The 23,520-nt window shown below is 37.2% G+C and overlaps 1 protein-coding gene across 1 annotated transcript in view; it reads right to left on the reverse strand.

Moving 5' to 3' along the window:
• Positions 1-23,520, reverse strand: part of LOC130601751 (CUB and sushi domain-containing protein 1-like) — a 577,589-nt gene that overhangs the window by 230,279 nt on the left and 323,790 nt on the right. The window contains exon 3 of the mRNA XM_057414031.1: positions 7,720-7,832. Coding sequence (XP_057270014.1) covers positions 7,720-7,832 — 113 coding nt within the window. The remainder of the gene's footprint in view (positions 1-7,719; positions 7,833-23,520) is intronic.

Consider the following 23,520-nt stretch of genomic DNA (forward strand, 5'->3'; position numbering starts at 1 on the left):
CAGGCTGGAAGTCAAAACACAGCACTGCACCAGCTACCACAAAGGAGAAACATGACTGCTACTGCTGAACCCAGGACATGGGCTTAAACCATAACAACATCACACCGATTCAAATCGGGCAATGACTGCACTAAAGAAATTTTGACACTGCAAAAAAAATTCTTTGACATATTTTTCAGAAGTTAATATTAGTCATACAAACACATACTATGATGGCAGATAAGAACAAGCATTAAGCAGGGTATTAATATCAGTATAGCTGGGATGATGACCTGTGAGGATGTAGATTAGATTCACCAGAATCTCAATACTCAGCAGCAGAGAAAACAAACCTCTGTACCAAGTTACTTAGCTACAAAGAAAGAGGGAAACAATCCCACTACGACTCTGATTCTCTGCACTAGAATGAGCTGTTCTGGTTTAGAACTGCCACCTCATAGTAGCAGAGATAAGCAACTCAGTATTTTCCTCTAGGAAGCCCGCTTTCACCAAGTCATTTTCCTGTTGTGTTTGTGATCTCAAACAGGAGCACAGTTTTGTGGAGGGAGGATACAAGCCCACAAAATGATTACAAGGTATGAACCACCGACATTATGTTTGCTACCGGTTCATGCATCAATGACAATGAATATAGTTCTTAAATGGATCAATAAATCACAAAATAATCCCTTCCAGAATCAGAGGTAGTCAAAAAGACAGTTCCAAGAACCTACTCTAAGACATATAATTCCTTTTCTAAGGGCTAATAGCCACACACAAAGGTTGTCTCTGCATTAGGGATTGAGTTGGGTGAGAGCTGTAAAGTAGGTAACAGCCATCACAGCTTATAATTGGACTAATATAAAGGGCAAGGCTATAGCAAAATAATTCTTCCATTAGATATGAAATTCACTGGTTGATGACGAGTTCTATAGCCATTAATTTTAATATTATTTTTCCAATTCAAGTAGAGTTTATTCCATCACAACTACTCTCATTACAGTGCTTTTTTTTCTAGGAAAGAACTTCCTAGAACTTCCAATTGGGAAGTTTCTCACTGTGGGCAGTTTAGGAAATAACATCCAAGATTCCTGACTCCTGGCTCTTTGAATATCATGGAAATGCAACTCTGAAGTGTTTTACTGGTGAAGGAATTTCACTTCTTTTTTAACTGATAAAGCTATTCACTGTAAGTCCTCATAACTACCAAAAAGCTGTAGAGTATACTTGTTTTAAGTACAGTTATTTCTTCTATGCACTATCTCTTCATGTACTAAAGACTGAAAAGAGAATGCATAAGAGTGCAGTCATCACTTGTCTCTACCAATAAAATTCAGTCTCCCATAAATTCAGCCATTCAGAGCAAGATTTAGATCTATTCACACACTTCAGAGCATTGGCAGAGTATTTCACCTCTCTCTCCTCAGAAAATAACTTTTGTTTTTCTTAAGTTCTCTGAATGCATGTAGCCTTAGAAGTATTTTTATTTAGCCATTATTGATGAAGTGAACTCTTCTGACATCTAAATCACTGATATTCTGGATCAGCTAACAGAGATCACACAGAATACTCTCACAGCACTGCCAGACCTCTTCTGCCCTGAGATTTTGCTGCTACACGTCATGTTTTGACACATGAAATAGCTTTATTTTTAACTGCATTATGATTTCTTTCCTGTATGTCATCAACAGTCATTCAGACTGTATCATTCCAAAAAGATGTTACTTTTATGAAAATACACTAAGAATTTTTTTTTAAGGACTTCGAGTCAAAGAAGAAAATCTATACTGAAATTAATTTGAAAAGAATAAACTACAAAAACATTAAGGAAGAAGCATTTAAAAACACACACACAAAAAAACCCTACTCTATTAACAGAAGTAATGACCAATTACACTAAGAGCCAATGGTAAAGTTGCTAGTTAAGACGTACAGTTGTCAAGATTACAAGAACACCTGTATTTACTACAATGTTAATGTTAGTTTTGTTTTCTTAATGAAGAAATGCTAAAAAGGTAGTTTGCGTCTTCAACATTGAAAGACATTAAGCTCGGATTAAAATTTACACTGCTTCTTTCTCCAAATATCACAGTAGAGGAGGAAATACTTACAGATTTGGGTTCAACAAGCAAAATCCTCCCCAAAAACTATACAACAGAAGAGAACTACAGAGCTCCCAATGTCATCACAAATATTTGTTATAACCCTTGGACCTCTTTCACTGAGGTTCAGGAGTCATATTCAACAGTTCAGATAACTGGAACAATCAAGTAAAATATATTCCAATAGGTAGAACACCACCTATGACTAAGCCATACTAGTTGGCTGGTAATGGCTGAAGATTCAGGAGACTACTTATCTCACACTGAATAGCAGGGGATTGTTCATTAGGCATAGGAATCACACAAAAGTTATCTTCTTGCCAATTTGGCTTCCTACTCTCAGATTATTCAGTTTGTTTTGAACATGCCCATTCCTAGAGAGTAACAACTCTTACCACTGTACCACAGTTTACTGGGAGAACTAAACAGCCATTAACTAATACAGTTAAACTCGCTGACAAGCAGCAAGCACTGTCAGGTGCTGATGCAGTGAAAAGCAGGGTTTCACTCTTAAAACTGTGCAGGAAAGGTATTTTGGTACTTGAGGGGAAACAAAAACCAAGGAACATTAGCTTGAGCCCAGAGGTCTTATCTTGATCGAGTTCACACTGACAGGCAAAATCACAGTCTTGGGAAAGTTATCTTGGTAAACTCACTGAATCAATACAAGATATTAATATTACCAAGCTGTTGGGGAAAGTCTTTCAATTTTGTTTTGGTTTGGTTTAAATAGTTCAAAGATTGAGCCATAAAATCAAAAGAAAAAAAGAAAACCACACCAAACAACAAACATTCAGGGAGACTGTCAGGAGCAGCAACGGAAAAGGAGAAAAAAAAAAAAGAGAAAGAAAATGTCTTCAAAGACATACTGTGAAAATGTATCTCTACTTTCTGCTGCTGATGCTGAAACGGATTTAAAAAGAAGCTTCAGGGATGCATAAGGCAGGATGAGGTGACTGCCAGTATAAATGTTAATGCTGGGTGTGAGCAGAAAGCTTTAAGAACTCAAGAACAAATGAAAAAAGGAAGTATGCCCTGAGGGCAGGTAGGATACAAGGATGTGCAAGAGCTCTTCCTTTGGCAAAGAAAACCTGCTGCTGTAGAACAGAGGTCAAGGAAAGGAACTAGCACATATCAAGTCCAGTACATCTGTCTTGTTATTTAAACACCGTCCACCAATTCTTCATTACAAAATGTGGTTGGAAACAACAAAAAACACCACACAAAGAGAAAACTGAAATTGCTTAAAATGAACCAAGGATTGTTAACATTTATGGGTAGTTTGTTGTTTACTGGCAGGCACTGGAGCAGCAAAATATAAGCTAAAACCCGTGACATTTCATTTTACATTGATGACTAACAATGTACTGTGAATTAAGCTTTTCTACTTTTATTGAATTTTCTGCACTTAACAACTGGGTTCCCTGAATAGCAGGGCACACTACTTTGTTAAGCAAGTCACATAACAATTCACCATACATAAATTAAGTATGTGTGTGTAACACTGCAGATACTGCTGTCATTTAAAGACTGTTGTTCTGCAAGTATTCTATACAGGAGGAATACTTCTGACTTTCCAAAGAAAATTACTATATTGATAAAGCAGTGCTTAATTTTTACTTCTGTTTGTAGGCCTCAGAGTACCTTTTGTTAAAAAAAAAAAAAAGGTCCTTAACCTCATTCTAGAAAATAGGAATTTACTGATTTTTACAGGGAATTAAACAAAATTGCATGAGCACTTTCGTATTCTCCCCATGCACAACCGGCAAAGCCTAAGTATGTCTTACATGATGTAAAGCAAAGTCAATTAAAAAACAAAAACCAACAACCACCACAAATTACAGAAACTCCCCAATCCCAGTGCTGAAAACTTGGTTTTAATTACACAACAATGATAGTAAATAAATGACAGGTTAAATAAATTGACAAATTCTATAAACTGAACTTGCAGGTTCTGAAAATTATAGTACTTTTCCCTGCTATAGAGATGCATATGAAAACTGCATACGTATTCCTATATTCTGGGAATTAAATTAATTCAAGATTCCATCTGTACCAAAAGTTGAGAGTGCTGAAGTGATCACTGAGGAAGCTGTAAGAATTATCAAGTAAAAACACTAGGTATTATCAGAAATCAACATATAAATCTGGTGAAGCACTGATACAGTAAAGAAACCTACATTTCAGCCTAGAAACTCGGCAACTGCCCAAACACATCAGTGACATGTTAAAACTAAATGGTTCTTGCTGGTCTACTGCCACAAATATCATATTTCATCAAGTTTTAATATTCACGTGGTATATGGGTGACAGCAGGCTAAGTCAGGCAAGCACAAGTAATCTTCAAGGGCTTAGAGCATCCTAGTGCTTCATAGCTTCATAGCTCTACAGATTGTAAAAACACAAACAATCTGATTCTATCACTGCTGCACAGGAAGTGAGATCATAAATCAAGAATACACTCAATAAAATGCACAGATCAGAATCTCAGTGGGTTTAACTTCATAGGCTGTTTGTTAGGTCTTCAAGTGGTTCATATGCCTTCTTTCCTGGTCCAGCACCCTACTGTCATTTACCAGGAAGTTTAAATTAAAAAGATTATCTTGCAGACAGCAAAAACCTCCAAACAGAAGCTGCTTTTCTCGGCAAAAGGAGAAGCACAGAATCTAGACCAGTATTAAGTCTTTTGAGAGATAAGAATTGTCAAAACACCAGCTTTTTCCCCACATGATCACACTTAAAATACTGACTTTCAGTAGCAGAGCTAACTTTGAAGACATTCATCAATCAATCTACTTTTTTAATTACATGAAAGTAACAATCCTTATTAGATGAAATTTTTCTATTCAGAAGAGTGGCCTGTCACAAGACCTGAAAAAAATACTAGTGTTGCAGTCTCCCAGAAAGTATATATAAATTAGTTCCTTCATTAGTCCTAAGATTTGACTTTTTCTCATACCTATTTCATCTGCTACTGTAAGATGAGTGGTATAGTTCCAGAATGATTCCCTCTCATAGCGCTGCAAGGCTTTCCCCGCCCCCCTCCCCCAATGCTTTGTCTGTTTGCAACATTCAAATGTTGAGAAATTCTGACTTCTCTAATTATACATCAAAATTTCTGTTACAGATCACGTCCCCAGGTATCATAAAAACACCACAAAACAAAACCAACACAAACCACAGAATTTTTAAACACACTGTCCTTGCCAGCTGATAATGCAGTCAAAGCTTATCGCCATTCAAGATGTTTAAAACACTGTTTATCAAGCTCTGGATTACAACCTCATAGTGTTCCAAATTCTTCGACATCAGCAGTCAGTAGCACTTCAATGCTCCCCATGCTTCCAACTGAACAGCAATGCACTTAAGAGAAGAATTACAAGAGCTGGCTAAACCCAGGGATAAATAGGTACTTCCAGCAGAAGCAAACACGCTTAGAGATGGGTAGTTGGCAGAGCTTACAAAGGCTTCCAGTAACTGGTTTGTATTTCCCTGTCCCAAAGGAAGCTATCACATGCCTTCACACAAAATCATATATAGCATAGGAGCCAGAAGGGGTCACTATTCATAACAAGCAGTTTAGGGAACTGCTACAGGAGTTCTTAAAACTATGGGGCTTCAGTAACTTAACTGGCAAAATCACCCCAAGCCTCCATAAAGAACATCTAACCACTCACTGCTACAAATCCTTCCCAATCCACAAGTCCCCACTACCTATCTGCACACTGAGACACTGTCACCCAAGTGACATTCACCATTTCTTCTGGAGTTGGATGTCATATTTTGAAGTCAATTTAAAGCTCATGGGCCACACCAGGTTTACAGCACTAAATCTGAACGGGGGCAGTGTTGTTTAACCAGAAAGTGGTCCTATCTGTCACTGTTAATTACAGCTCTTCTTGCTGGGGTTTTTATAAGAAAGTAGGCCAGCAGGAAGTGTCATTATATTACAGCCTGTGGCTCTGTGCATGTGTTCTTACATTGACAGTCAAGAGACTGTCCTTTAGCATTCTTCACTGTCTTTTTCAATATGAAAAACAAACTGCTCAGACTGCATAAAAGGATGAAATATGCTATCGCATGCGTCTGTTAGACGAGAGTAATTCAGGTATGTAGAAAGCAACTTCCTACTGAGGTGACAAGAACAGGTCCTGGTGTGTTCATGACTTCTGATGTTCCTTTTCAAGCTTATGAAGACTATTAAAATGAAACTTCCATAGCCTTTCCTCACATTTCAGTTAAAAAAAGACTGATTAGCTGACTTACCAGGTAACAGTGTTGTCTGCCAAAGCCAAGGCAGGAAAAGCTACAAAGGAAAGACATACTGCCGAGCTACCCATCCCAAACAGAGAAAGCTCAAAACAAAGAAATTTGAGCTAGTCATGAGACCTCCTATGCCTCTATCTTTCTCACCTATATAACCCACTCAGTGAGGAGACTGAATTCAAAAGATACTTAAAAACTCTGTGGTTTCAAAACACTAATCAAATATGAAACAAAGCTAAGCATCAATATGGAATAGACTTAGGTACACTCAAGAAAGGGCAGTAAAGTTTCAAGGGACTATGAATATTTCTAGGAGAAAAATGATAAAAGCTTACCCGAGCATTTGAAGATACCTGTGGTCTCTAAGTTACTTTGACTTTTTCCTAGAAGTGGTGACCAATGTAATGGATTTATACACTTGCAACTGCTACTCCTAATAAATAGCTACAAACCATACTATCATCTAGATTCCAAGTTTCTACATCAACCCTGTAATAAAAATTTTAAATTCTGTCACTTCACTGGCTTCAGGCAGCTTTTCCAGAATAAACACTTTCAAAGGATTATACATATGAAACTAATCTGAAACCAAGCTTTCTGAAACTTCTGCTACTCAAAGCCCTGCATTTCCTGTGAAGTTACCCTCCGGACACCCTCATTATCCAGCAACACTAAGCGACTGACTTAATGCCACTGTATCTGGTAATTTTCCCAAACAAAGGGTTGCAGATCTCATAAAGCCTTTTGTACAACCCAAAGTAATAAGGAAATGGTATCAGTCCAGCTTTATGAGCTTAATTCTTAGTAGACACTAGAGTACATGAAATGCTTGACCTTGTTATTTACTTTCTCCCCCTAGAACTGTGCAGCCATCTTCCGCAGAGCCAGTTTTCAACTATTTAGGGGTTGTTTTTTCTTTGCTTTGTTTTAAAATTTACATGTATTATTGTTCTCATTTATCTTGTTTTAGTTTTCCACAAGGAAATCAGTGATTGATTTTCAAGACCAGTTTGTATCTATATCTACTCTCATTTTTATCATTATAGCCCTTAAGTTAAACACTGCTCAAAGAAGTTGTCAAAAAAATTATTTAGGAAATAAGAAAACCATTTCAATGTTTTTTGTCCTGCTTTCAAAGCCTGACAGATTTGACTAAAAACTCCAGCAGATATTAAAGTATGAGTTTAATTTAAATTTCAAAATCAAGACTACTTACAGCTGTGACGCAGTACCATTTAAATAAACTATAAAAAAGTTTATGCAATATTCACTCATGATTCAAACTCCAAACAATTAAAACAGAAACATCACATTTCAACATGAAAAACATGTATCAAGTAGGACAAACACGTGATAGGAAAAGAGTTCTTACCTTCATAGACAGCTTTGAAGCCTTGAGCACTGACAGCAAAATCTGTGGTGAAACAGAGGGTGAGGATAGATCCTGTGCTCACAATAGATGATGGAAGCTGAAATCCAGATAACCTGTGCAAAAAGAAGGCACAAAAGAGTGTAACTTAAAATAATAAAGCACATGAGTACGTGTGATGAGCATTATGACCACCATTGTGTTTCTACATCTGACCTGCCAATGCATGATGCACTTTACCCTGGTGAAGTCTCAACATTCACTGCAACATTTCAAACATGCTCTAGAGCTTTTTAGCCCTCCTATTTTAACATGTCTGTGCACTCTCAAACAGAGCACACACTAAAAGAAAGACCTGTTTGTATCTATTGTTTTGTTGTTTTTTTCCAATGGGATTCCTCTCAAGGTGAGGACAAGTAAATTTAGGATACCTAGAAGTAGATACCCAGGCCATGACTCACAGAGAGATACCTAGCACAGTTTGAAATAGCATGGACTATCTTGTCTCCAGAGAAAGCACTGATCTCTTATGTTCAACGTCATGTAAATTAACTGACCAGAAAACAAAACTAAACAAATCCTTCCATTTAACAGCTTAAGAAAAATAACCTTACATTTCCTATCTCATCAGCAGTCTTAACATAGAAATTGGCACTGTTCATAAGCCATAATCACATTGAAAAACTGATGTTCAGATTATTTTCCAAAATAAACGTTTTGACTCATTTTGAGGATAAAACAGATAAAACCACTTACATCCTTTACTGAAAACCCACTGAAAACAATTCATTAAACCTGGCTGATACTAGTGAAATGTTGGTTTCTTAACAAAAACTTCACATAAGTGAGATGTAAGATGCCAATACTGTCCAAGTGTACTGTCACCTTACATCACCAGCTAATTTCTGTATTTTGAAATAGGGGCACATGACTCACTGCATGCAGACCAATGCACCAATTTTATTCACCTTTTATTCAAACTTCTCCCTGAAAGAGCTTTTTGATTTCAGGCATTGAAACAGCTCATAAAAATAAAAAGCAAAGAAACACACACACATTTTTAATCTGGATGGTCAAGACAACACATGCCTTTAAAACAAACAAAAAAAATATTTTGAAATTTACAGCACAATGATGCTATAGTTCATTAATTGGCATCTGGAACTGCAGAAGATAAATAACTGTAAACAACATACTAGTATAGCTGCATCACTTTCTTTGCAAAATTAGGCTTATTGAAGACTACTCTCATATGTAAAAACCATGGAAAAGTAACCCTATGCTTGAATTAAGTCAGTAAGGTGGTTTCCCATCTCTTTCCAATTTTGAGTTTTGGAAAAGAGACTCATGTGAGCTGGTGATCAAAGCAAGGAGAGCTTTAAATACACATGAAGGCATACAGTCAAGGCAACATAAGTCAGGAAAAAGCTCTCTGCAATTTCTCCTTTCTTTTTAAGCAAGATTGTCTTCCATGTGCTAATTAGCTGCTTGCTCTCATCTTTTCACCTTCTGTGTACTTGTCAACCTATTACTCCTTTTCCACCTCATTTACTCCAATTCCAGAAATAACCAGGTTGATTTTTCCCCCTCAATCCTCAAACTGCGGAACTACCACAAGGCTTGCCACATTTTATGTTCAGAATTTTGTGGGTTCTCTCACCTTCACTAGACATTGCACTTCTTAGGGAAACGTGCCTCTTGTTCTATTTAATAAATTAGAGTGGTTACTACTACTGCCCTACATCTGGAGTCTTCTGTACGAGCTCATTATTAATTTAGGATATGTATTTTCTGATCTTACTTACACATCACTTTGAGAAGGGATTCAAAGAATTGTGGGTTTAGGGAGGTGGGTTGGTTGTTGGCTTTTTTTGACAACACTGCAACTTTTTGGAGCAGAAAACTATCATGCATGGTAGGAGAAGGACGGAAGGAAAGAAGGAAGGAAAATGAGGTTGCGACACACAGAGAGAAGCAGCTAGCCTCAGCACTTGACACTACACAAAGAGAAAAAAAAAAAAGACAAAGATGCTATATGACTGAAAAACCATACAGCTTTACAGCTTTAGCTACTTCAATCCTGATCAGCGTTTGCTCTACTTGGTATGGATTTGGTTCACATAAATGAACTTATCTAACAGCAACAAGCCATCCCAAGTTCTTGTTACAATTTTTAGACCTACCTGCTTTGATTGTGTTACAGTAATAAGTATCATTCCTAAAACATGGATTCTTTATCTGCTCAATAAATAAAATTGTTTCTATAGTATCACCCTTGAAATACTAGAATATTATTCTTTAGGATAACTGACACTGCAATTCACATTAGAAGATGACAAATATACCCTTTTATACCTTAATCAGTACACTTAAAGGTTTTACAGACATAGGAAACAGCAAGTATGTGGTAAACTTCAAGGAATTAGTACATTAACCTGAAATCTACTGGGGGGTTGGTTTTGGTTTTGAATTGTTGTTTTTTTTTTTCCAAATTCTTTACATGACTGTAATCCTAAAAAAGATGGAAAAGTCTTGAATAGAAAAAAAACTCTGCATTTTAGTCATTCAACAGATTACCTGGGTGTACCCTTGTTGCCTGAAGTATTTCTGAAAACATCTTTTCAGAGTATTTAAATAAATTCATTGAGACCAAATGCCATGAAATTGAGTGCAAACAAAAGCTAAACAGCAGATGAAAATTTACAGTGTTAAGACATTTCCAGAATTAAGCCACTGCTAACCTACCTATCTTACTAGCATTTTCAGTAGGTAGTTATAGCTCATGAATCATGCGTTTTGCAGATCCATTTCATCATGCAGGGGAAAAAAAGGGAAAAAAAAAAAAATTACCCCCCTTCACATGTTTCTTTACTTTGGAAATGCACCTTGGCAAATTAACATGTATGCCTTTACTGCAACCAGAAAGGGAACTGTTTAGACAAACAAGTGTGTGTGGTAAGAGAGCAGAATCATTTCAAGTCCCTTTCCTAATTTTTTGACACATTTGACACAACTTGCACGACTTCATACTGAGCATATGGCAGTACTTTAAGCTTAAAATACTGCTACATCCATAACTTTCAGTAGCATTAATCTGCAAAAAATGCACACACTAAAATAGTTTTTCACCACAGATGGAATATATTTAGCTTGTCTATAAAGAAACAGAACTTGTAATAGGAAGCACAGTGCTAGACCAGTACTGAGTTTAGCCTCTGTTTGGGGGAAAAAACGCCCAACAACCAAAACACACATTCGTTTTCCATTGTCATTTCCTAGATCTTGACATTCAGCCATTTCGAGTGACAAGATCTATAAATATATAGGGTGTTTTTTTCAGTAGCATAGCAATAGATCCAGCTGGCTCCGCTCAGAGCTTCTCCACCCTCTACATAAGAGGGCAGATTTTGGGACTTCCTGGTACCAAACACTGTACAGCAAGTCCTCTGGGGGTCAGCATGTGACAATTTTTTTTTCAAGGTTTAACAATTTTCTTGGGAAATTTGGGGGGGGGGAATACCCACCCAAACAACTACGACAAAAAAACTGCATCCATAAGAACCAGTTCTTTTTTCAAATTATGACAATGAAATCTATGAAGACAATTATAATTAGTAGGAGAATCAGATCTGTTAAACACCTTTAAGAATTGTGCCTGACACATACATAGACACATAAGTGTATTTAAAAGTGTAATTCTAAATTCTGATTAAATGTCCCAAAAGCAATTTGGATCCGCACAGTAAACATACAGGTCATTAACTGCCACAAGAAACACTGAAGAGCTGTCTGCAAGCAATGTTGTACCTTTTCAGGTTTTACACACTATCATTAAAATTGTAATTTCATGTAGAGGCCATTCATAAGTTCATTCTGTATCAAACCCACCGCACCACATGAAAACACAGTTATTGGCAGGGGCTACTCAAAGATTGTGATGATCAACCACAGATCAGAAAGACAGGCAAGTCAAAGGGCACCCTGAAAGACTAAAGCTTCAGGCTATTTTAGTTCTCTACTGCATCACAGAAGCTGATAACTAAGTAAAACATACTGAGAATGTTCAAAACAGGGGTATCTCACAGTTGGCTTAACTTGAAAGCATCCGAGAACTACACTGTCAATAAAAAGCAAGAAAACCCCTTCCATGTTTTAGGCATAGGATAGCACTAACAGTCAATAATATGCATACGCAACTCAGCATCTGAAGAAAAAGCTATCAAGATACGCCTCTGGGCACTCCCGCCATGTATTGCTGATTTTATTCATTTACTTAGTACTGCCTTTGCGGTGGGCTGATCTTTGCCAGCTGCCAGACCCGCACCCAGCCACACTCTCACCCACCCTCTTCAACAGGACGTGGGGGAGGGGAGGCAGGGGGTGGAGAAAATATGACAGGAACGCTTCTAGGTTGAGACAAAGACAGGGAGATTAATTACTAATTATTGTCACAGGCAAAACAGACCTGACGTGGGGAAAATCAGTTTAACTCACTGCCACTTGAAATATATTTACATAGTGAGAAACGAAGATAAATTAAATCAAGCCCCGTCCCCCCAGCTCCCCAGGCTCAACTTCACTTCTCAACTCCACTGCCTCTCCCCTCAGGCGGTGCAGGGGGATGAGGAATAGGGGCTGGGATCAGACTGTAACAGTTCAATTTCTCTTCCCTTCCTTCCTCACACTTCTACTTAGCTCCAGAATGGAGTCTGCACGGTCTGCGGCTTCTTCGGGAAACATCCACCTGCTACATCGTCACCTGTTCCACGTGGCACATGGGAATCATTACTCTGTCACCTGAAGCACGTCCTGCCCTCTTTCTGCACGGACCTTAGTGTCCGGAAAGCTCTTTTTTCTCACTTTTTGATCCCTGTTCCCTCCCTCCGGTATTTCCTCTCTTTCCTCACATGCACCTCCCTCCGGCACTCCCACCCTGAGATGCGCGGCTGAGCCCTGGGGTGGGTGGGTTGGATCGGATCCGGCTGGAATTGGCTGCATCCGGCACTGGGCACTGCCCACCTCTCCTCACAGCGACCCCTGCAGTCTCCAATGCTAACGCCTGCGAACCTCCACTAGTACGGCCTCGGGGATACGAGCGGGGGGTACCTCGGAAGCGCTATGTGTTACTGCGTGCCTCAATTTTGTGTATTAAAAAGTCAAATCATTAATATGCTATCTTAACAATTTGAATCAGTTTAAACTTCCTGGACACATCTGGACATAAGAGGAGGTGGCAGCTCCAGTTATGCCAAAAAAAAAAAAAACAAACCCAAAAAAAAAGGCAAAAATAGCAGCAATGCTATGAGAACATGATTACAGGATACCTACACATAACGTGACTTTTATGAAACCATTTGCTATCAGCAACAGGAAGAGTTACCCAAAGGTTCGGACACATAATGGTGCATAAAGCCAAGGGATCAGCATATCCATTCCAGCACACCAGGCTGCTGTTGCCTGCCATGTGTGAAACCACAAACACCTTATCTTAGTAATTTACATCCATTCTGTCACCAAGAAGTGAAGTGTTAACGCTTGACTCAGATACTATCTTCTACATAAAGGAATGAGGTGCTACCATAAGATTAGTACTAAATCTATAATTTACAACTGATTTTCTATTACAGAACAGAACCTAAATATATATATATATATAATCACACTACTCCCAGCCTTTTTAAGTCACAGAAAAAGGGCAGACATACAGAAAAAGTTGTTCAAGGTCACAATTTTCATTCAAAGGTTCCAATGCAGTGACTTTTCTCAAGGTACAGTGACTGTTCCCTTAAAAAAACTACAAGAAACACTGGGACAGGCAGACCCCCAGCTCAGAGAGCACATCTAGTCCTTCACACAAGGATCGCCCCTTACTTCTCCACCTCTGCAGCATAAAGAAAATACACAGCAACACCTCCTCACATTGATGAGTATTATTCACCTTTCTTTCCTAAGGAAAAAAATAAAAAATAATTAACTAAAACTCCTTAGATATCACATTTCTGACTCTGGCAGTACCAGATCTTTCTCAGTGATGTTTTCTCCAGCTTCTCCCAATTTATAAGCCCACAGCAGCACCTCCACAATACTCTTCCAGCCCCACCCCCAAGGAAACTAACCTCAAAGCCACCTCATCAGATAGCTACAAGACTTCTTCCATCAGCTGCCTCACTTACACCACAGCAAACACCTGCAAACCCCTTTAGCTGCTCCCTGATCCCTCATTTGATTAACTAACACTAGGTGCTCCCCTGTCCTACTAACTAGAGGTAGTTAAGGTGTGCATACCTCATTAGAGGAGCACTAGTACTAGCAGTATGCAAAAGGCTTATATTTCGTTTGGGTGCTCGTCTGCATTTTAAGATTTATAATCTCAATAATTTGTTCTGAATAGGCAAGAGATAGACTTTTTAATTCAAGCCTTTTACCACATAGCTAAATACATATGCATTTTTTTGCATCATATGGTCATATGAAAACTTCCTGATGTTTCCTGTGACATTAGCTTAACTAGGAATTAATTGCAGGAATTATAAGATTAATATTTTCCTTGTAATGGAAAGATAGAAGCCATCAAAGAGAAAAGCTCCCTCAGTAAAGTCCAGAAGGTCCCTTATAACCAAACCCCACAGATTTCAGTCACTAAGCGAAAAGAAGCTGCAAGCTTAATAATTTTGACATACTTAGCCTTTAGAAAAAGCAGTTGGTTTTTCTAGTTGCCACCAAACAGCTATAGTAGCAAGGCTTACATCTGCTACAGGCAGCCCTGATGCTCTAAAACAGTAGCCTGCAGTTACTGTGCATTAGTAAGGCAGCAGGAAAACATGAGATGAGTTGGCCAGCATGGAACCTTACACAGTCGTGAAGGGGACCGAAGCGGTGGCAGGTCGCAAGAAAGCAGCAGGGCTGAGGGCTTCAAGGGGACCACAGCTGCTGGGAAAGGCCTGGCAGAGCTGGGCAGCCGGCAGGCTGCAGCCACTCCAGCACGGTGAGATCACACGACAGAACTGAGAGGGCAATTCCCAGACCTCTTGCCGCCAGTGGAAGGGCCTAGTGGGGTTTGTGGCTCATGCTGAGAAGAGGAGGGCTTGCCTAATGGGAAATGACAGCACTTTCCCACAGTCCCAGGCTCCAGAGTAGCTCAAGCTGCAGAAGAAAAAAAGAGTTTATGTCTGAAATGCTGTCTGAAGGACTGGAGCCAGGCAGAAAAATGAACCACTAGACCATGGCACTGCTCTATGACTACGCAGAAATGCCTTTTTTTCCTGGCATACCTTATCATTACACCATGTATTTTCTTATGATTTCTCTCCATTGTACACAAAATTCAGCCTCAGAAATGGCTTCATATGCCTCAGTGTTAAATTACTTTGAAGGAAAAAACAGCTAATATTTGATAAAACTGGACAAAAATAAAGTAGTGCTGTAAAGAGTGCCAAAAATAAAGTACTACCATAAACCATTGATGCCAAAGGAGGAAACACAGTGCTTTGAGACAAATAAGTTATTTCAGTTACTATAAAGCTAATGACTCCTTGTGCTTGAGAAAAAAGCAATTGAAACTTCGAGTAAGGTCATATAATCCAGGTTAACAATTATACAAACAGACTACATTTCTGCCTTCTAACGGTACCCAGGTATTTAGACCAAAGGCACCTCTCGGGTATGAGCCCAGATGGACCCAGTAGAAGTAAAATTACACAGGTGTAAATTAAAATGCAATTTGATTAAATTAATTAATAATTATATTCCAAATAAGTCTTATTTTTAGAAAACTATGTAAACAGGTTTCACAGGCTGAATTAAGTCTTCAGGCCAGTTACCTATATCCCTGTATCTGTTAGCTCACTAATAATAGTATGATGAGTTTAACAATAAAAACAGAGTAGTAAGACCACTATTAGTAATAGATTACATGCAAGATTTAACATATTTTATTAAAAATAAAATAATCAGGAATGGAGTCAGCAAAACTAAGATCTTCAGTGATTTTGCCACTTGAATAAATGAGGATTAATTTTATTTGAAAATTTGCTTTACAGATCCATTATAAGTCATCCATAGTGTTGCAGAGCATATTCATGCAGAGCACTTGTGAGTTGTTTGGAAATGAAAAATGTACAGCACTCTTCATCTGAGGGAGAAAAAAAAAAAAAAAAAGGAAAAGAAACCAAAACACCCAAACCCTCAAAACCCTATCATAGTTACATAAATGGTATTTTATGTCTCTACTAAATGAATTTTAGAGAGGAAGAAGTTTGTGAGCAGGACTCTTTTTCTCTTCACAGGTCAGCCAATAATAAATGAAAAATCACCCACATTTCAACCTCCCTAGGTTTTAGAGGCTCACCTTTTATTACAATATCAGAGCACCTCTACAAAAATCCAGTGAAACAAAGCCAGTCTAAATGAAAATGGAATGATAACAAGTGACATAGAAGCCCATAACACACAAAAATTGCTGGGGGGGGGGGGGGGGGGCATATAAATCAATTTCTGAAGCTTTCTTTTAACATTTTTACAAATTAGATTAGTTTGCCAGCTGAGAAAAAAATATTCTAGCATTTTTGTTGGCACCACTTTAAGCAAAAGGCCTTGAGGAAAAAAAATATATGCTTGCAAATATTTAAATAGGTCAGATTTTAGTACCAAGAGCATAATTTTCCTTTGCAGCAATAGGGAGTTATGTAAAAAAAATAAGTTACTGTCCAAATATGAGTGCATTTAGCAAACCATTTACATAGTGCTCAATGTAGATTTCTGCCTAGAACTTTATTCTGAGAACGTATGAATCTTCAAATGTGGCCTATGTTACACAGTACAATTTTGAATATTTACATGGCTTTGCAGATTTCCATTGTCTGTTTTGCACAGGATAACCTGTCTGGCTTGTTTTTAATGCTCAATTCAAAATACATACTAACATACTAATGACTGAAGTAATTCCCATTAGTCATCTGGGATCTGACTGTTCTTTGACATTTTTATTGACACTTATACCCTTTTGGATTAATGAAATAAAATAGGTCATCTAATTAAATATTTACATGTTTCTAGAGAGTTAGATTTTCTATTTTAGCATTTTCTAGTAATTATTTTTTTCAACTGCTCTTGCCAAAATGGCATTTTCTTCAGCATGTTGCTGATTAGAATTATTTTTAAAAGAAAAAGAAAAAGTGATGCAAAGATAAAAACAGCCTATTAAAAAAAAAAACACAACAAACAAACATTTTTATCATTCTCTCATTCCCTAAGCCAGACTTTAAAGCTGACTTCTATACAGTTTTGCAAGATTTGAGCTTAATTTTGTTTACCTAAATTTATATTCTCAGTATATCAGTCAGATCCAAAATACTAGAAGTTAGATGCCTTAATTTTTCTGTGTCTTAGTTTCCCATTTCCAAAATAAGGACAAAATTACAAACTACAAAATTCTTTTGAATTCAGAGGGCTGGAGCACCTCTCCTATGAAGACAGGCTGAGAGAGTTGGACGTATTCAGCCTGGAGAAGAGAAGGCTAAAGGGAGAACTTAGAGCAGCCTTCCAAGTGCCTAAAGGGGGCTTTTAAGACAGATGGAGACATTTTAAGTAATGCCTGTTGAAATAGGATAAGGGGTGATGGTTTTAAACTTAAAGAAGGGATATTTAGAATAGAGACAAAGAAGGAATTTTCTACAGGGGTGGTAAAACACTGGAGCAGGCTGCCCAGAGAGGTGGTAGATGCCCTGTCGCTGGAAACAGAGAATTTAAAAGGTCAGGTTGGTCAGGTTCTGAGCAACCTGAACTAGTTGAAAATGTCCCTGCTTACTGCAGGAGTGATAGGATTAGATGAGCTTTAAAGGTCCCTTTCAGGCCAAACCATTCCGTGATTCTATGAATTTAAGTACATTGCAAATATTAGACAGATCCAGAGTCAGGAATAATGAAATAGGATGGATACTTTAAGTCAAAACAAAGTTAAAATAACGTGCTATTGTCTCATTTTAAGCAACTAATTTTGGTGAATGAAACAGGACATCTCCATATTGTTTGCAATTTGACTGGAAGTGTTTGTTAGAGCTGTAAGAAAAAACATTCTGTACTTAAGGAAGAACAACTGACGGAGTTCCAAACCCAAAACCTTTTGGAACAATTGAGTGAGACCTTTCCTTCACCTTCTGTGTCTTTCCAAACTATGTATATTTTCAGCTTAAAGAATCTTCTCAGAGTGTTATTATATGTTACACATATTCTGAATATGTCCCTAGAAATCTTTTTGCTTGATAAAAAATGTATCCTGTTTCAGAACTGAGGAAAGGATTTTACTTCACTGTCACCCCATTATGACTTTGCTTTTTTTTCCTGATGCTAATTGCTCTGACAACACTATTTTAAAGGGGTTAGGCTTTGACAGTTTTAGACTATCTGCACAAAGCTCGCTATATTAACTTTCTGCTCCGATGTTTTACTCCCAAGAGTTATGACATTCTTTTTTTCTATGGAAGGCTTTGAAGTCTGTCTATTATTTCTGCCCATCATACTTCAAGTTCCATACAGTACATATCATTTAGTACTGAAATGCCTCCCCTCAAAATGGCTGTCTGGTACATTTGTCCTTTATGAGAAAGAAATCTAGTGGGTATTTCAGTGCATCATAAAGTTCATTTTATCTATATTTAACCTAAAAAAAAAAAAAAAATCTTTTGTAAATAACTAATTTTGATAGTTTCAAATGGCACTTTTTAAAGAAGTGGCTAGTGCTGCTAATATGAAATAATAGTCAATTTTGGAAATGATTGAGAATTTTTGGAGTACTTTGGGCTAACTCTACACTTTTATTATATTAAGAATTGTATACTCATATTTTCCTTCATTATATCACTTGTCATCTCTTTTGTATGTATTTTGCAATATTTAAAACCTTCTGGAAGATAAGTTGTCTGTGTAGGTCAGTGCTTCAATTTAAATGCCATTCTTACGTAGAGCAGGAATAGACTGTAAAAGGAAAGAGGAAGGCACGGCACATACAAGAATATCTGACCTAAGCAATCAAGACAGAGACTTGGATTTTAGCAGTGGATCCATTTACTTTGCAGATAGGTGGGTCTGAAGAGCAAAACAGTGGTGCAGTTTCTTTCTTATCCTGCAATACGGACTGTACACTGTGGCAAAGATCCAGAATCCTTAAGAAAGCAGCACACTTAGTATGTACCAATGAGAACTGATGCTGGTTCTTAGTATATGCTGCAGCCCTTAATTTTGCATCCTTGCTGATATCATTACCCATGTTAAAAATATTTAACTACCACATTTTTAATCTTTTTTTGGCCATTGTATTTCTTTGGTATAGCAGTTAATCTGAATCTCAGAGTACATTGTCTTTTATAACTGTTTTTTTTTTTTCCTTAAATTTTAAAGCAAAAATCATTATGTTGAAATGTCATTTATCATTATTTTCAGAATGATGTAGTATACTGTACTGAATTCCCACTGTGATCTACCTCAAGTTGCTAGCATGCATACAGATTTTAATGATTACCCTCAAAGTGCTCTCTTTATGGTGCCACCTTATCAAAGTGTCCTCTGATCAGCAGATCTTCAACAAATTCAGAACTAATGAAGCAGAATAATCTCCTATTGCATTTCATACAGAACAAATTTTGGTAGCTTCAGCCTGAAATATCACATCCCAAAAGTAGGTTTAGACATATATCTTAATTGAGAGATATTTCATCTTTCCTTTTGAGCATTTTCTGTGATTATATTTTAAGTCACCTCAGTAGAGGTTTGCCCTATGATGCATAATTTGATGCTTGAGCTCCTCCTATCAGAACATTCTATCTTATTTCGCTATCCTTTAATCCTTACACATATATCATTTCAGGGCTTATGATCATCACTGAGATTATCTATAGTAATGTCATTTTTAGTTTGGAACAAATTGTTTCTTATGGATGATTTGCCCTGTGTTTAGGTGAGTCATATTTTGCTAGTTTAAAATGATCTCATTCAAAGTGCTTCTTCCAAAGGAAGTATGTATACAAAGTCTTTTTTTGGTCATACTTTTAATTTCAGCAAACTTTCTCTTAAAAATGTATCATAATATTTATATATTAGGCCTAAGAAATGGGTGGTGCATAGTTACCTGAAGCAAGCTATGTATTAGGTAAATTCTGCTGTTAAATGTGTAATATCTCAGCAGGGAACTGGCAACGCTGTGCATTATCTGTTAGGCTATTGCATCTCACTTACACAGATGATCTTGTGATTCCTGCCTGAAGCTGCCCTTAGTTAACCATGTGTGTCTAGGTGACACAGGATCTTGAATATCTGAACCCTGGTAAGAGTTTTAGTTTTGTTTGCCTTTAACACAGTCTTTGATACCACCAGCACACTCAGGTGGTCTGTAGGGTTTTGACACCCATTTGTACAGGCAGCCTACAGGCTGCCCTTTAGGCAAGAGAAAGCAGGGGCAGACATAACAGTGGTTGAGATGGAGGAAGTTAATACTGAAGGAACTGATATTGCAGCAGAATGTTTTAATTTTATGCAGGTGTGTTGGAGCTAGATGATCTTAAAGTTCTATCCAACCCAAGCCACACTATGATTCTATGATCTTAAGCCATTCAGAACCTGACTCTTGTCATTTTTTCACATGAATTTGAATAGGAGTTTTAGTTAAGCCCATTGCTTAGCATTTCTTTGTATTTGGGTATATTTTTATTGTCAACAGGCTCATATGTATGTAGAACAGTTAGTAAAGTTTAGCTTTCTTTCGTGAAAGTGCTAACTTCTTCTAATTTTTATTATTTTAATATGGAATAAGATAGCTTTGGTAAAATAGCTCACCAAGTCTCTGATGACCTTTGTGGCCAGAGAAAAGTTTTAAGACCAAACCATTGTGAAAGATACCATGTGCGTGTTGCACAGTCATGCTACAGTAGTACTTAGCTATTCCCCTGACAAGGTATTGTTACTGAGATTACCTGGCTCTCCAAGTAATGAGCGGTAGGGAAATGAGCAAGAGAAGTATGAAATAGCTAAGGAGTTATAAGTACTATTCAGATGGATGGTAGAACAAATGCAAAAAAACAAGAGAACTTCTGAGACCAAAATAATAATGGGCTTCAAAGGAGCCAGCTGTGCAAGTGAGAAAGAAAAGCAGATGTGAGTGAAGACCAGTTGTTCAAAAGTGATGAGGAAGAAAGAAGCCATAAGAAGAAATGTCATGTTTTATGAAAAATGATAGTAGCTTTAGTTATTTAACCTTTAGTTAACTCTTAAGAGAATTTGGCTGACTTGACAAAGACTCTCCCACCAATTCTCACGGAAGAACTTACAGAGGACATTAGTAGAGACTGCTGAATACTGAACTGAATGAAAAGAATCCATTTTCAATGGTATTCTTTTTTATTATTTCTTTTTAATGTTCTGGATTCTATTAAGCTGCCTGTAGCAAATGAAGGAATAAGCCATTCTCCAGCATTCAGCTCTTACATTGGATCAACAACTCTGAAAGAAGCCTAGACAGATTAACCTCCACAACTAAAGCTTGCCTTTTTCAAACACCCCTTACAGGAAAAAAAGCCACCTGGGCTGAGAGATGAGATGGGGTTGAGAAAGCAACTGACAAAACTGTGTAAAATGAATGGCAATTCTCTCTGCTAGTGAATTAGAATAAAACGGCAAATGCCAGCTAAAAATATGGAACATGAGCCAAGTGTGAACGCTGCCTTTCTTACCATTGCTGTTAACAAAATCATCATGGCTTACAGAAGTACGGTTTGCTCAGAGGTCAATTATTAATATGAATGCAAAGTCTGTGTTTCAAACACCTAAACAAAAATGAGTTCTGACATTCCAGATGTAAATTCTTAAGGAAAGAGAAAGCAAAAGATGAAAGGAGGGGATAATTCGTAAAGTACCAACCCAAAAATTGGGAAAAGGAATAAAAGGAACAACTGAAAGAAGCAAGAGGAATGCAAAGAAAAATGAGAGCTCTTTGTTCTCTCTCATTATACTTTTTTAAGCTCCCTTCTGTTGTCTTTTGATTTACAGTTCTTTATATTCTTGTATACATTTTCTTAAACAAAGAAACCACCGCTTTGGTGTGGTTTTTGAATTTTCCTATCAGCTGTTTTTTAATTCCCATAATTCCATACTACAATTAAAAGGTTTTATTTTGCTTCTCTCTCTTTCTCTTCAATTAGCTATTTTAATGATGGGGGATAGGGTGTGGGGTGGGAAGGAGGCTGCTGTTACTACATTTCCTTACTAGCAGACTCTAGTGCTTGCAATCTGTCATTATTCACCCTCTCTTCCTTACAAACCTGTATTTGATCATGGTATGAAAGAGGTATATGGACTAAATAACCTGATGAAGAGATTTCAGCCTATCTGCTGCAGATCTGTAGCTGAAGTTTTATTGTTACCCACTGGAGAAACTATCCTGGGTTTAGCCAGGACACAGACACAAAACATACCTTTTATTGATTTGTTGATGGAACAAATCAATATGTGGAATAATGCAGAATAATGCAGAATGCAGAATGAGAGCACTTTCATCTTTTAATATCCATATGTTTGGTAGTATTAAAAGCTTTCATATTACCTGTGTCATTTGATCTGGGATGCATCATTTAATTCTGAAAACCAGCCTATTTAAATAAGCCACTTTTCATGTCAGTATCTATTCTGTAAGTGGTTTCGGCTTTGTTACCATATTAAAGCCAAGAACAATTGATGTGGGAATATAGGTCCTCGTGCAACACTTGTTCTATTTAGGATATCTAAATTTGTTTCAATAATTTCAATGTGTTCTTTATGGCTACATTTCATTTTTGGCTGCTCCTTCTTGACACTTTGGTAAGAGGCTGAGAGACTATGATTCCTTCCTGGATATGTTTACTTGGAAAATATTTTTCTGTTCTATGAAAATGTTCATATTTAAAAATATAAATAAATTCTTTTTTACTTCCTGACAAGAACAAGAATTTGTGGGATGTCATCCTTTTCCTATGACCAGAGGCTTTCAGATTTCGAGGAATAATGAATAAAAGTTGGTCAGATTTAACTCTCCTACATCTCAGGAGGTAATTCCTGAAAAATTGCCTATTCTGATACAGGTGGTTGCAGCTGCAATAATAATGTCTTCTGTTTGTTTTAAGAAAAAAAATAATCCTGAAGTTGGCAGCTATTTCCTTTTCTACATTTTACTGTACAAGCTTATAAAATGTTGACAAAATAGTACTTTTTCCATTGGAAAAAACCTTTCGCTTGAAGACACCAAAGTCATTCTTTCCATACCCTTCATCTAGGAGACAAATTCAATTATGATTGAATAGAATAATACATATAATTTTGCAAATCACAGCATCTTAGATTTACATTAGCTATGTGATGATTGAAAGGTAAAGAATTTAAAGATCCACAGCAGATAATACACTGAAAAAATTGGGAAGTCAGCGAATCTAAATTTCCTAATGATCTAACTACATGAACAGGAGGGAACCTACTAGAAGCGTGTTTGAGTTCAGGTTTTGGACTAGTCTTATGAGAAATTTTTATTAATAGCTGAACAAAATGGCAGGAACATGATAATGAAACAAAACTAGACAAAAATGTTGACAAAAGGGGGGAATACAATAGCTTATAAAATCCAGATATGATTTAAATTATGAGATAACATTGAGAGGTGGATTAAAAAAAGATTGTGAAATAAAATAGACATCTCTTCAGAAAGGATGAATCATTCTTCTTTCATTGATCCTGAAGGATATATACAGAGATAAAATTAGTTGAGAGGACTAACACCTGAGAGACTAATAA

The sequence above is a fragment of the Pezoporus wallicus genome, unplaced genomic scaffold (genome assembly GCF_028554395.1).
Source record: "Pezoporus wallicus isolate ANWC-B61680 ecotype Strahan unplaced genomic scaffold, APGP_CSIRO_Pwel_v1 contig_6428, whole genome shotgun sequence".
Classification (NCBI taxonomy): domain Eukaryota; kingdom Metazoa; phylum Chordata; class Aves; order Psittaciformes; family Psittacidae; genus Pezoporus; species Pezoporus wallicus.